The sequence below is a fragment of the Leucopleurus acutus genome (assembly GCF_964270905.1).
Source record: "Leucopleurus acutus genome assembly, chromosome: 10".
Lineage (NCBI taxonomy): Eukaryota > Metazoa > Chordata > Mammalia > Artiodactyla > Delphinidae > Leucopleurus > Leucopleurus acutus.
Window position 1 is genome coordinate 66,014,638 of NC_139153.1, and position 13,435 is coordinate 66,028,072.

The 13,435-nt window shown below is 42.6% G+C and overlaps 2 protein-coding genes across 7 annotated transcripts in view; one reads left to right on the forward strand and one right to left on the reverse strand.

The window, feature by feature from the left end:
• Nucleotides 1–51: 51 nt before the first annotated feature.
• Nucleotides 52–7,237, reverse strand: TAF11 (TATA-box binding protein associated factor 11). Of its 2 annotated transcripts, XM_082847924.1 has the most exons (5): nucleotides 6,528–6,780; nucleotides 3,608–3,756; nucleotides 1,989–2,076; nucleotides 1,540–1,636; nucleotides 58–871 (listed from the first exon to the last, which is right to left on the reverse strand). In XM_082847924.1, the coding sequence occupies exons 1-5, from the start codon at nucleotides 6,696–6,698 to the stop codon at nucleotides 741–743; spliced, it is 636 nt and encodes a 211-aa protein (XP_082704050.1). In that variant the 5' UTR covers nucleotides 6,699–6,780; the 3' UTR covers nucleotides 58–740. The 2 variants fall into 2 exon arrangements, with proteins under 2 accessions (XP_082704051.1, XP_082704050.1); XM_082847925.1 differs by lacking the exon at nucleotides 1,540–1,636 and having other exon boundaries at nucleotides 52–871; nucleotides 6,528–7,237.
• Nucleotides 7,238–8,518: 1,281 nt separating this feature from the next.
• Nucleotides 8,519–13,435, forward strand: part of ANKS1A (ankyrin repeat and sterile alpha motif domain containing 1A) — a gene marked incomplete at both ends in the record, with an annotated part of 187,995 nt that continues 183,078 nt past the window's right edge. For all 5 annotated transcript variants that reach the window (XM_082849027.1, XM_082849025.1, XM_082849026.1 and 2 more), the window contains one exon: nucleotides 8,519–8,712. In XM_082849027.1, the coding sequence (XP_082705153.1) occupies nucleotides 8,519–8,712 (194 nt within the window). The remainder of the gene's footprint in view (nucleotides 8,713–13,435) is intronic.

The window sequence follows — 13,435 nt, forward strand, 5'->3', positions numbered from 1 at the left end:
CTGTTTATAGCAACTGAAACATACGGGTTTTTACATTGTTTTTAAGTACTTTAAGTACTCTTTTATGAGATAAAATTTTATTGGTTCTGGTAGGAAATGGGGAGGGCTCAAATTTTCACAAAAAAGCTAAGACCAGTTTTATTCTGACACCAAAAAAGAACGATGAACTTCTCCCCACCATTCCAACCTGCTAGACAGAAAATGAATGCAAACATGGCAAGTTGGAAAACAGTTTAATGATCACTCACCAAAATGTTTACAAGGACAGACTATTCCACTACTCCTGCTGTCACCGTGTCCTTCATGGTAGAGTATCACAAGTCAAAAGTTTCTGATTGTTTCATTTACTTAAAACCAGATGTAAGAAACAACCTAAGTCATTGCAACTTCAGGCTTCAATGTGAAACCGTCAAACTGTCTTGGAAGGGTTTTCTTCCTGAAAGCAGCATTCCTGTCCAGAAGATGCTTAAGGTTCATCAACCTTTCTTCTTCCAACTATCCAGTAATAGTTAAATGCCTCAGAATGCCCTCAGAGGTCCCAATATTTAGTCAAGGCAAGTATGAAACAGGCTGCATGCCTTCAAGGTATAATGAATATGAGAGTTTTGAGGAAGAGATTAAAGCATCATGGAATCCTTCGAGGACTGAGATACTAAAGCACCAGTGCAGAGAGTCTCATGCAATAGAAAGTCTGGAATGAGTACTTCTTCCTTCAGTACCAGGCCCTTCTAGAGTGTGGTTTAGAAGAAGATGATTTTTTTGTGCTTCGAGTTGGGAATTTGCCCCTTCGACTTCAGCCTCCGAACAGCCTCCCTCATATGTTTGGGTTGTAGCGGTGGCATTTCTCCCCACTTCTCACACACATCCAGTGCTAAACAGACGGCAAGGAGAGAGTTTCATTATCACACAAGAGCTTATGTATTACAATCCTTTTGAGTCCTGTAATTCTCATTAACTCTCTTAAGCTTGCTAAAGAAATAAACCAACACATTTTCCCTTCTTAAGAGAATGCTATAAAATGTATCATCTTAGCTTTAGTATATCCCACATCAGGTATTATCATAGGCAACAGTTTAAAACATATCTTCTCCTTAAAAGAATAGGTATTTCACCAGCTAGAAATTAGCAATGGGCAGCAGCCAGGTTCTTTACTTGATGGACAGGGGGCAGTTCCCAGGGATCATAACATCAGGGACAACTACTCACCATACCACACTGGTCAGCCCCAGTGACTGCTTTTTTTTGTACCTTTACTTTTGGCAGCAGAAATGAGCAAAATCCATTGGAGGAAAATACAGAGTCTGCTTCTGTCACCCTGGGCTGAGGACAGGAATCAGGAGGGCAGATTTCCTAGGTGTTTCCAGGCCTTCCAGTATTGAAATTTTCAAGGAATAATGTTCATGCTCTCCTGAATGCAAGGCTCCCTTTATAGTGTAAATGGAAACCACCACTGGTGCCTTAATAAGTCCCTCACTATAGATATTCTTGGAAATAAGACCACCACAGGCTCAATCCAGTATTTAGACCAACACCACTCACCTTCTTCTACCACCTCCCCGACGAAAACTTTGGAAATACCAGACATAGCAATAACAACATTCTGAGACACAGAGGTACCAGTGATGGACTGGATCAGCTTGAAAGAAGGACAAAAGACTGTGATTAAGGTAGTCAAGGACTGGCTTTGGAACATAGTACCCATAAGAGCTCTGCACTGAAAGAGTTCACTAAAGGCTGGATCTGAAATTGACACCAGTAAAACAAAAGGATTCAGGTGTATAATGGCCTATTCTATTTGTTGAGACCCTATCCCTAGAATACAAAATTACAACTGGTCAGATTATTGAGGGGCATGCTATTTTTATTTTCCTGCCTAAATGTTCCACCAACTTGCCTAACACCTCACTTCAAAATGCCAATGGATACAGCTCTTGAGTCTCATTCAGTTCTCATAGCTCATGGAAATAAGTGTGGTAGTCCATCCTTACCCTTTTAATGGCTGCCTTAGGGAAAGCTGACCGGCGATACATTTCATAACGGTTCAGCTGCTCCTCAGAAAAAGAAGAAACCAGGATTCTAGACAAAGATTCAGGTAATTAAGTTCACTTATAAGAATGAATACTTAAGATGTATATTATTATGTCAATAAAAGCAAGTCTCAGATATTTAAAAAATAAATTTTTCAAGGGATCAATAGTAGTAGGCTTAGTGTTTATGAGGAATGAAGAGAAAGCATCTCTACTCTTACAGAACTTGACAATAAGTGAAATACGAGTTCCTTTCTTACTTCACTAAGAACAAAAACAACAACGTTGGGTCATTGAATCACACTATACAGGTTATGTTTTCAGCATTAGGCTCTCTCTCCCCATAAGGCTACGCTTCACATTAAAGATAAAAATTTAATATGTAAATTTATATTCAAACCAGTAGTTTCCAACATTAACAGATTAAGGGGAAATTTTATAAAATATATGGAAAAGGGCTAATAATCTTAATATATAGTTAAATTTTCAAATAAATTAAAAGATGGCCATACCAATTTTAGAAAATGAGCAAAGGAAGTGAATAGGAAATTTATAAAATATACCAATGGCCAATATATAGAGAGGAAAAAAATTAAGCTTCAGTATTAACTAAAGAAATTAAAATGATGAACTAAAGAAAGATTAACATTTTTCATAAAACAGATAAAGAAGTATTAAAAAGCATGGTATTAGTGAGGATGGGAGGACACAAACTCATACATGCTGGTAGACTGTGAGGTGGAACAACCTTTTTGGAGAATCTGGAAATACAAACGAAAATCCTTTGAAAATGTTCATACTGTTTAAACTACCAATTACCTTCTAGGAGTTTATTTTAGGAAGTAAATGGACAAGTATGCAAAGATGTACTCAAAGATGTTGATCATAATGTTGTCAAAAGAGAAAAAAAAAAACAGAACTACAGAAATAGATTACATCATAGTTCATCCACATAATGGAATACAATGCAGCCATTAAAAATGATGATTTATGGGCATATTTACTGACATGAAAATATTTAGCTATATACTGACATATCAAACATTAAAGAATATATCTGAAAAGGTATATACCCAAATATATACCCTGGGTAAACTCTGGGTGGTGGAATTATAAGTAATTATTTTTTCTATTTTTCTGTATTTTCTGAATTATTTGCAATGAACCCATACCATTTTTACTATCAGAAAACATAATGAATCTATTTCCATTTTGAAGAAAATTATGACCTAGATGTATAATTAATAACATGGAAAACATTTACCATATATAATGTGGAAAACAGGTTACAAACAGTCTTTAACATCTTTGAAATTTTTAATTTAATTTATAGATTTATATGTGTAAAGAAAATATCTTGGTGAATATACATCAAAATATTAACAGTGTTTATTTTGGTGGTATGGTGATATTTTTCTTTTTACTTATATTTTCTATACCATAACATAATAAAATATTAAGTGCTTTATTTTCTTTTGAGTTTAAAAAAGAAAAAAAAAATTTAAGGACAAGAAAAATGTATTAACTTTGTGTGGTCAGGTTAGAGCCTTGAAAGGGGAAAGATCAGAAAAGTGACTTACTGCATCTTTTGAATCTCATCTTCATCCACTTTCTGCTTCTTCTCTTTCTTTTCTTTGGTATCTATTTTCAGTTTTTTGGCTGCAGGAGTAAGTAATGATGAGTCTTCCCTTTCAACTGCTGTTAAATCTGAGATATCCTGACTCTTGAGCTAAGAAGACAAAAGAAACCCTTTATACATTTGGTCTACTTCCCAGACTTGGGTAAGGTAAGAAGACATCATTTCTCATTACAACACAACAAATCCAGTTATTTCTGTAGTTTTTGGTTCCAGGCATTGGCTGTACCATCAAATATAAGCTACCCTGTCTCTCCTAAAGGAGTTTTCAGCCCAGCTGTGGAAAGAAAACCTACTAAATAGTCCAGTTTTCCAGGTTAGCTATGATCCTAGTTCCAGTTATCTGTTTACAAGGGCAATATAGTGCCAAGGATCATGAAAACCACTCTCCCCCTGATCCTCTTCTTCTGACCTCATTCTTTAGAGGGGATGTCATAAAAGTCCTCTCCACCCAGCCAGCTCTTCTTCGTCTAAATCTATAGATCTCTTTACTGATGATGATTCCATGTGGAAAGAATATTAAAAAGGAAGCACCTTCTCATCAAAGCAGTGTTTTTTTGAATTTGGGACTTTAAAGTGAGCTTCTCCCACATGTAGGGCTCTTTTCTTCCTATCTTTCAATACCACTGTATCATGCAAATATTTACTTCCCATTACTAGACTGATAACTTTATTTATTCTTTAGTTCTTTTAATTAATTTATTTTTGGCTGCATTGGGTCTTTGTTGCTGTGTGCGTTCTTTCTCTCGTTGCAGCAATTGGGGGCTACTCGTTGTTGCGGTGCACGGGCTTCTCATTGCAGTGGCTTCTCTTCTTGCGGAGCACGGGCTCTAGGCACGCGGGCTTAGTAGTTGTGGCTCGCGGACTCTAGAGCGCAGGCTCAGTAGCTGTGGCACATGGGCTTAGTTCCTCCGCGGCATGTGGGATCTTTCCGGACCAGGGCTCGAACCCGTGTCCCCTGCATTGGCAGGCGGATTCTTAACCACTGCGCCAACAGGGAAGCCCCTAGACTGACAACTTTTTGAAGATAGGTTTGTCTCTTATTTATCTCTCCTCACATAAATATTTACCATTGTTTTACTCATACTAGATGTTTAATATCTGTTTAATAATGACAAAAAAAATCCAAACTTCATCCCCTCCAACAATATAGACTCTAAGGATACAACAAACCTCATTAATGAGATTTAACTTCTGTTTCCTTAAAGAGAAGCTCACATTTAAACTCATACAGGAATATGAGAAGTACGTTGAGAGCGAAGGCAGTAAATCTTTAACAACCTTTTCAACTTCTTCTCTAGTTACTGATATATACAAATTTTCTAACTTCTCTGTGCTTCAATTTTGGTGATTTATATTATCCTTAAAAATGAGCCATTTTTCTTGAAGTTTCAAAATTACTTGTTCTAAACTTGAACATCAAATTTTCTTAAAGCTTAAAGATCTCCATATCAGTGCCTATAGCCCTTTCTTATTTCATAATGTTGTACATTTACATTTCAAATAACCAGGTCTTAATTTTATTGTTTATGTTTTTAAAGCACTAATTCATTAACATCTACTTTCATCCTGATTAATTCCTTGCTCCTACATTCTTCTGGTTTATTTTGTTCTTTTTCTGGTTTCTTGAGCTGGGTGCTTATTTTCAATATCTCTTGTTTGTTAGTAAAAATACGTAAGGTTATGAATTTTTCTTTAAATAAAGTTTTGGTCAAATCCCATTGGATTTGACGTGGCATTCTCTTTGTTAATTTCTTTAATCCAAAGGCTATCTAGAAACTAGTTTAAAATGTCCAGGTGTTAGTTTTTTGGAGGGAGTGGGAGTAGGAGAAATTTTTGTTTTTAATTTCAGGTTCTATTGCACTGTACTAACAGGATATGATCTGTTATGATTTCTACTTTTAAGAATTTATGCTTTTCTTTGTGGTCTGGTATATGATCAATTTAAAAAAGTGTTTCACAAGCATCAGAAATTTTTTTTATCTTCTAGGTGCAAATTTCTGTATGTAGTGAGCTTTTTACTGGACTAAGCTAATTATTACTTAAATCCTTTCTGTCCTTGAGATCTGTTTTTAAAGTTCCTTCTTAAAGTAGTTTTGTCACATTTTTCTTTTTCTAAAAGTTCTTAACTTTATATATTTTGATACAACTTTATGCTCTGAAAGTCTGTTTCCATTTAATTCAATGTCTTCACCCATGCTCTCACACTTACATTCAAACAGGAATTATAGCTCTAAGACCCCAAGATTCTACCTTTAGAAATGGAACCTAGAGAACGCTGAGATTCTAGTATCCTGACTGATGCTCAGCGGAGCAACACTGCTGAACTCTTGGGATGGCACAATTGAGAGGTTTGGTGCTATAAAGACCCTTGGACATTAGCACCCAGGTCACTGGTAGCAGTGAAATGTCCGAAGAGGATAAGAACGTGACTAAATTAGTAACTACCTCAAAGTCTCCCTTTGACGACTCCGCAGCCTATAATGACAAAGTTACACTTAAGCAATATCTAAGAAACCATATTGAGGTGAAAGTGGTACTAGGAATCCTGGGTTCTAGCTTTTGCCCTAAGTTTCAGTGTTGATTGGCATTGACCTCAATTTCCTCACCAGGAAAACCAAGAGGCAATTTGAAATTCCCTTAGAAGTAGCTTTAACGCCTAAGGGCAGGGATTAAAAATACTGACCCAGTGCTTGGGTCTCGGGAACTGAACCGGCTCTGAAGGTTTTGTCTCCTCTCTCCCCCCAACCCCGCGATGGCAGATCTAAAGGGTCACTATCTTAGCTTGGGAGGGACCAACCAAGAAGCCTGTCAAGCAGCCAGTGACACAACTCCTCCGGCCTCATCAACACATCTCTCCCTACCTCGCCTTCTTCAGCCGAGGCCTCTTTCAATTCCCCATCTGCGTCTCCGTCAGTTTCCTCCGGGATTCCGTCCGCGTCAGTAACCCCCGGGCCTCCAGGAGCAGCGGCCGTCTCATCTGACTCCCCTGTCTCTCCACCTTTTTCCGTGGGCGACTCGCAGGAATCATCCATGGCGGCGAGAAGAAAGATGGGAGAGGAGATCGCGATGCTGTCAGACTCAGGACCTCGGGACTCCGCGCAGCACCGCAGCCCAGGAGCTTACTTCCTGTCGTCGCGCTGCTATGACATCACCCATACCGCTCCTCCGCGGGGTCGTTTAGAGGCGCGCCTAGAGGACTTCACGGCACCGATTTACTTCTGATTTGGTGGCGGTGGGGAGAGGGAAAATTGAGGGCACGGAAATCAGTTTGTGGATTTTCCACCTTGGGAAACCAGCATTTGTAAAGGAGAGCTTTGTTGTTTACTGAAGGGCTTCTTTTTCCTTTCCGTCTTTCTCAAAACGCAGTGTCAGTGAACTCCGTCCTTAATCCGCTTTCCTCAGATTAAAGTTTGGGGACAGGAGAAAACTCAATTCCGTTGTTCGCCCTTGTGGGATGCGGCTACCGGGCAAACGCAGGCAGGAACTCAACCTCTTACAGTTCAATTGGACAGAGACCTCGGGCTTGTGTTAACATTGAATTGCCAGCATTTCTCTTCCGTTCCTCAAGCACCTAAAAAGAAAGAAAATAGTCATACAGCTTGAACAGAATTTAAACAATGCAGTATTAACTCCACAACTACTGAGCGTCTACTTCGAGCCAGGAACAGTCCTAGCACCACAAACAAAAAACAGGCGGATTCTACGCAATTGTATGATTTTCCCAATTCACGAGGACTCAAGATTGGGGTCGGTTTTACAAATCTGACTTTTAATGTCACTTTGGTTAATGTCATCAAAAGTAAGAGGAGGGCTTCCCTGGTGGCGCAGTGGTTGAGAGTCCGCCTGTTGATGCAGGGGACACGGGTTCGTGACCCGGTCTGGGAGGATCCCACATGCCATGGAGCGGCTGGGCCCGTGAGCCATGGCCGCTGAGCCTGCGCGTCCGGAGCCTGTGTCCGCAACGGGAGAGGCCACATCAGTGAGAAGCCCGCGTACTGCAAAAAAAAAAAAAAAAAAAAGTAAGAGGAAATAGGGGCTTCCCTGGCGGTCCAGTGGTTAGAACTCCGCACTTGCACTGCAAGAGGGGCGGGTTCGATCTCTGATCCGGGAACTAGGATCCCGCATGCCTCGGGGGCAGCTTAAAAAAAAAAAGTAAGGGGAAACAAATCCTACTGGGAGGGAGATATTTCCTTTGAGTGTTTCGCTTTAACGAGCCCTTTCAGGGATTGGGAGCATGAAGTGCGGATATTTCCCTTTTAAAATTTTCCTCTCTTTCCTCATTGCGGTACGGAGGGGGGCATTTTACTCACGTCTTTATCACTAGATTCCCACACCCATTACATATTTATGTGTTCAGAAGGAATGGCCTTGGAAATGTAGGTGCGCGTTACCATATTCCTCTCTTTGTTTCTACACGCCTGGATGAATTACCGTATTTTGTGTCCTGCGAGCTCCCAAAACCTTTGGAAAAGGAGCGCACTTCGGGAGGCGCAGACAGGTGAACCGCGTTTTTTCCCTTCCACTTATACAGCGGGTGACCCTGCGACGCTCTCTTCTTGACCTGGGAGGCCTAGCTCTGCGCAGCTGGGTGCACTTGGCGCAGACCACAACCACCTGCTCCCGCTCGCTGAGCCCCGCCCAGCTAGGTGGGCAAGGGGGCGGGGCTCGGGGGCGCTCTGACGCGTGACGCCGGATCCCGGAAGTGACGCGCTCCTGGGGGAAAAGGCGGGGGGAGGGGGGTGGTGTCCCGGCCGGTTTGGGGGGCGCGTTGCCCGGAGACCGAAAGTTTGCGAGCCAGAACAGGCTTGGCGGCGGCCCCGGAAAGGGGGTCCAGGGGGCGGCGGCCCTGGGGATGGGGAAGGAGCAGGAGCTGCTGGAGGCGGCCCGCACCGGACACCTCCCGGCCGTGGAGAAGCTGCTGTCCGGGAAGCGGCTCTCCTCAGGCTTCGGGGGCGGCGGCAGCGGGGGCTCAGGGGGAGGCAGCGGCGGCGGCGGCGGCGGCGGTGGTCTCGGCTCCTCGAGCCATCCCCTATCCAGCCTGCTCAGGTGGGTAACGCTACGGGGCTGGGCAGCTGCCTGGAGACCCCCCTTCCCCTGCCCGTCTCCTGGGTCCCCAGAGAGATCGGGGCTCCGGAGGCCCTGGTGGGGTGGGTTTGCGGGGTGCCCTGGGGCGAGGGCAGGCGGCCCAAGGGGCGAGGGTCGCCGGTGCGGGTCCGCGCGGCGTCAGGCTCTCCTCGTCTCGCCTAACCCGGCAGCGAAGAATGGTGGGAGTGCCCAGGTGGCAGCCTCCGCCGCATGGCACAGCCGGGTTTCACCCTCGCCCGCTGTTGGGTGCCAGCTGTTGTATCTCACAAGCCACTTTAGAACAGAAAATATGTATATTTTAAATCTCCCTCATCTCCTGCAGAAACTCCCACGCCTTGCAGAATCTCGCGGTTCCCTTGGAGGAAATTCTCTTGATTCCCTTCTTTTGGGAACTTGGAACCTTCCACCAGGCTCTGCAGGACGTGGCTTTTGTTGTTTATATTAAAATTGCCTCTGGGTTTATCACGCTCAAAGTGTTCTTCTTTGAGCCCCTCTTGTGCTTGAAGCTTCCATTCTGGTTTCTTATAGTGAATCTCATTGGATTAGTCTGTTAAGTGTCATATGCAGGGTTCATCAGGGGGTTTATTCATCAAAAAATAAAGCTTTAGAAAGACTTGTTTAGGAAGCTGAGGGGTGCTTTAAACTTTTCCAAGGTCTGTTGTTAAAATAAACACCTGAATCTGGAGCTGTAAGGATTGAGAGAAAAAGGTCGTTTTTATGTGGCTTGGAGGGGGGATTGTAGGTGCTTTGTCAGTGTGAGTAAAATGTGTTGTTTCAGCAGCACTTTCATAGCCGGTTTTCTTTTCCTTCCTTGTTCTTTTGAGGTTTTTAAGAAGTGGAAGTTCATTTAGAAATGGCTTCATTCGCTTTTGTTCCCCATTAGTTTATGTAACTTCAATTTGAGTGAGCTTGGACCTAAAAAGCCCAAGGCTCTAATAAATTGTTAGGTATTAAGCACTGAGTGCAAACCCAGGTCTATACAGGAAGATATTAAAAAGCAGTCTAAGAGAATTCTCCCAGGGGGTTCTTTTGGGGAGGCAAAAACCAGTACCATTTGCGGCCATTTCCAGCCCCTAGAACAATGCTGTCACATAGTTAGTACTCAGGATTTGTTGAATAAATAAAAGTATCAATTAGGAAATGATACATTTCTACATAAACTGATGGTGGTACTCACTGTTAGTAGTTCAGAGAAATGAGACATCACTGTGGGATGAGATGGAGATCAGGGCTTCCAGGAGGAGGGGGACTTCAGCTGACTTTGCAGGATGTGAGGATTTGGGTAGGTGAAGTACTATGAGAGCGTTCCAAGTGGGCGCACCATGATCAGGGGCACTGAGGTGGGAAAGGAGACATATTTGGTGCCAGTGGGTCACTAGAAGAACTTTCTGTCTGGAGCCTTAAGAGGTTGGGTGTGATAAAAAGAAATAATAATAATGGATGGCTATACTTCCATCTTTCAGAGTGACTTAGTCTTTATGTTTATATTCCCAGTTCTTATATCAGTGCCTGACCCAAGTGTTCAATAAATGTACTTCGAATGCATAAATTGGGTTTTGAATCTTACCTGGATTACTTTGATATTCCTGCACTTCTGATGTCTGAGAGATGAGAGAAAGACCATACTGGTTTGGAGGTGCCTGTCTCTAATGAGCTGAATGCTACAGCATTTGTCTGTTTGCCAGAGATACCTTACCCCCCCACCCCCCCACCCCTTAACTACCTTGTAGTTAGGCAAGACTAGAAAATCTTTGTTGATTTTCTTTTTTTTTTTTACTTTGGGCCTCATGTTAATATGTCCAGTCTCTGTCATAAAGGGTGGATGTTGTCTCCACTCCCTTGTGTAAGAGAGCTGACTCCTTCTGACTTGCTCCTGTATCTGTTGTCGAGATGGTATATGGCCTCAGAGCTGCCCCGGCCTCTCATCCCTGTGACTCCTAGGGGCAGGGAGGATCTGCAGGCACTAGTTACACTAGGTATGTCATTAATTAGAGGTGACTCTGATTAAACCTAGTGAAAGATTTCTGAGAAAATGAAACCATGCATTTAGATAATCCCTAGGTCAGCATATCCTCCCTTTTTAAGTTTGGAAATAGTAGAGGGTAGGTCTCCTATGCCCACACACCCCACCTCAAGGACCCTGGGTTATTTAATGAGAGCTGTGGAATTGTAGCTTCAGATTTGGCCCCTGCATTAGCTGCCATATCCTACCCCACTAGTATTGTCAATTGCAGCCTACGTTTGTCCAGCTGTTTGGAGTGACCAAGTCAAGCAGGCAGGAATAGGAGCTTACAGCTGCAGTAGATATAAATGTTCTGGATCACAAGTATGTTTGTCTACTCATATGTTTATGACCCAACCCACCCCCCACCCCCATTCTACAAAGGCTTTGTGCTTATTCTTTTTTTTTTTTTTTTTTTTGTGGTACGCGGGCCTCTCACCGCTGTGGCCTCTCCCGTTGCGGAGCACAGGCTCCGGACGCGCAGGCTCAGTGGCCATGGCTTACGGGCCTAGCCGCTCCGAGGCATGTGGGATCTTCCCGGACCGGGGCTCAAACCCGTGTCCCCTGCATCGGCAGGCGGACTCTCAACCACTGCGCCACCAGGGAAGCCCTGTGCTTATTCTTAAGCTACAAAATGCCTCCTCTCTCACCCATCCCTTTTCTCTTATACTGCTTGGGCTTAGGTCTTAACCTCTTAAAGCCCTCCCTAATGACCCTAATACACACAGATCTCTCAGGCTTCTACTTCTTTGGAACCCGTTATCTGCAGTGAACAGTAGCACGTCAACTCATACTTTGCTTGCCTAGATTTCACAGTTTATTGCTTTACATATAGTAACCCTCACCAATTGAGAACATACCTGCTGAGGATCAGAAAGTCAGCAAAGAAGACTTCTACTAGGAAAAAAAAGAGGTTATGAACTTCATGTCCTTCTGACCTTCACTTATTTACTGTATACTTATTCAGAAGCAGTATAGTATTACGCTTCAGACCACTTCTTCTGGAGTCAGACTGCCTGGATTCACATTTCGCTGCTACCACTGACTAGCTGCTTGACTTTCTGTGAATTACTCAACCACTCTGAGCCTCAATTTCTACATCTGTGAAATGGGGGAATATTATCTGTCTTATAGGTATTGTCTTATGTAATGTGTGGAAGAAGCTCACCACAGTTTCTGGCACATTGTAAGCGCTCACTGTTAGGCTTCCCCAGTTCCGTTGAGCACGTACAGTTTTGCCATGCTGTACCTGCCACGTGCAAAGTGCCATGCCAGACATGTCTTAAATGCTGTTCTTTTACTCTTGGGTATCTGTTTTCCAAGCCACGGCAGATTAGAAACAGTAAATAAGGGAGAGGCCCTGCTCAGGCAGGCACACTAATGCCATTCACCCACCAAATGTTTACCCATCCTCTGCTTTGTGCTAGGCCAATTGTTAGATGCACTGCAAAATTTATCTCAGGCCTGGCACATAGTAGGTAGTCTGTCAAAATTAGTCCTCTCCCAATACAAGGTCTGTTCCCTTGTAGTGTTTATAGTAGTATGATATGTCTGTATGACAGATTGGCAAAATAAGAGAAAAAGCAATAAAAGGCTAGCATAATTTTTTCCACCACCAGTAATTTGAGACTATTAACATAGATGAATATAGCCCTACATACCTTGTTAGGCCCCAAACATCACTGCACTATAGCTTAGTGCTGTAGTATCTGTTTATTGTGACTCTTAGCCAATCAAATAAAGATTAAACTACGTTCAGTATAGCTTGTTAAATGAAAGTACAAAAAATTTTAGTTTTCTATCTAAAATGATTCAAATATAATATTTGTTATTTCAAAGGACAAGCAGTAGATTATCTAGAAAGCATAGTTATCTAAAATGCCTAGTCCTACAGAGGTTCTGAATAGCATGGATTTTACTTTATATAATACTGTCTCATTTTCTAATTGTTGAATGGTTGCCTTTATTCTGTAGCTTGAGACAGGCTCTGTATTAAACTTTTTTTTTTTTTTTTTAAACACGGTATTTTTCAGCCCTGGGCACATAGTAGGGCACTCACATTTTCATGTGATGGAGAGTTTAATATGTTTATGGCTATAGTGAAACTACTGATTTTCAGGAAAGCAACTTCTGTTTGAGAATACAGTAAGATTTGGATTAAAAGTGTTCTAACAACTAAGGGAAGAAAGTTCTGAGGAAAGGAAAAGTTAAAAGAAAACACAATTCATTAGCTTAAAACTATGAAGTGGATTATGAGCTAAATACTGATATGTGTCAATGGGAATGATGTAAAGTGAAATGCACTCCTGAGGTTCAGAAGCACAGAGAAACAGACCAAAGGTTGTAATTGAGGAATAGATTGTGTCATAGTCTAGGAAAGTTCTATACCTGATTTCTTTTTTTTTTCTTTTTTTTTTTTTTTGTGGTACGTGGGCCTCTCACTGTTGTGGCCTCTCCCGTTGCGGAGCACAGGCTCCGGACGTGCAGGCCCAGCGGCCATGGCTCACGGGCCCAGCCGCTCCATGGCATGTGGGATCCTCCCGGACCGGGGCATGAATCCGTGTCCCCTGCATCGGCAGGCGGACTCCCAACCACTGCGCCACCAGGGAAGCCCTATAGGGCTGATTTCTTAAGCATGAGAAGAGTGAATAAGAAAAGAAGCCAAGGAGGCTTGCTGGAGAA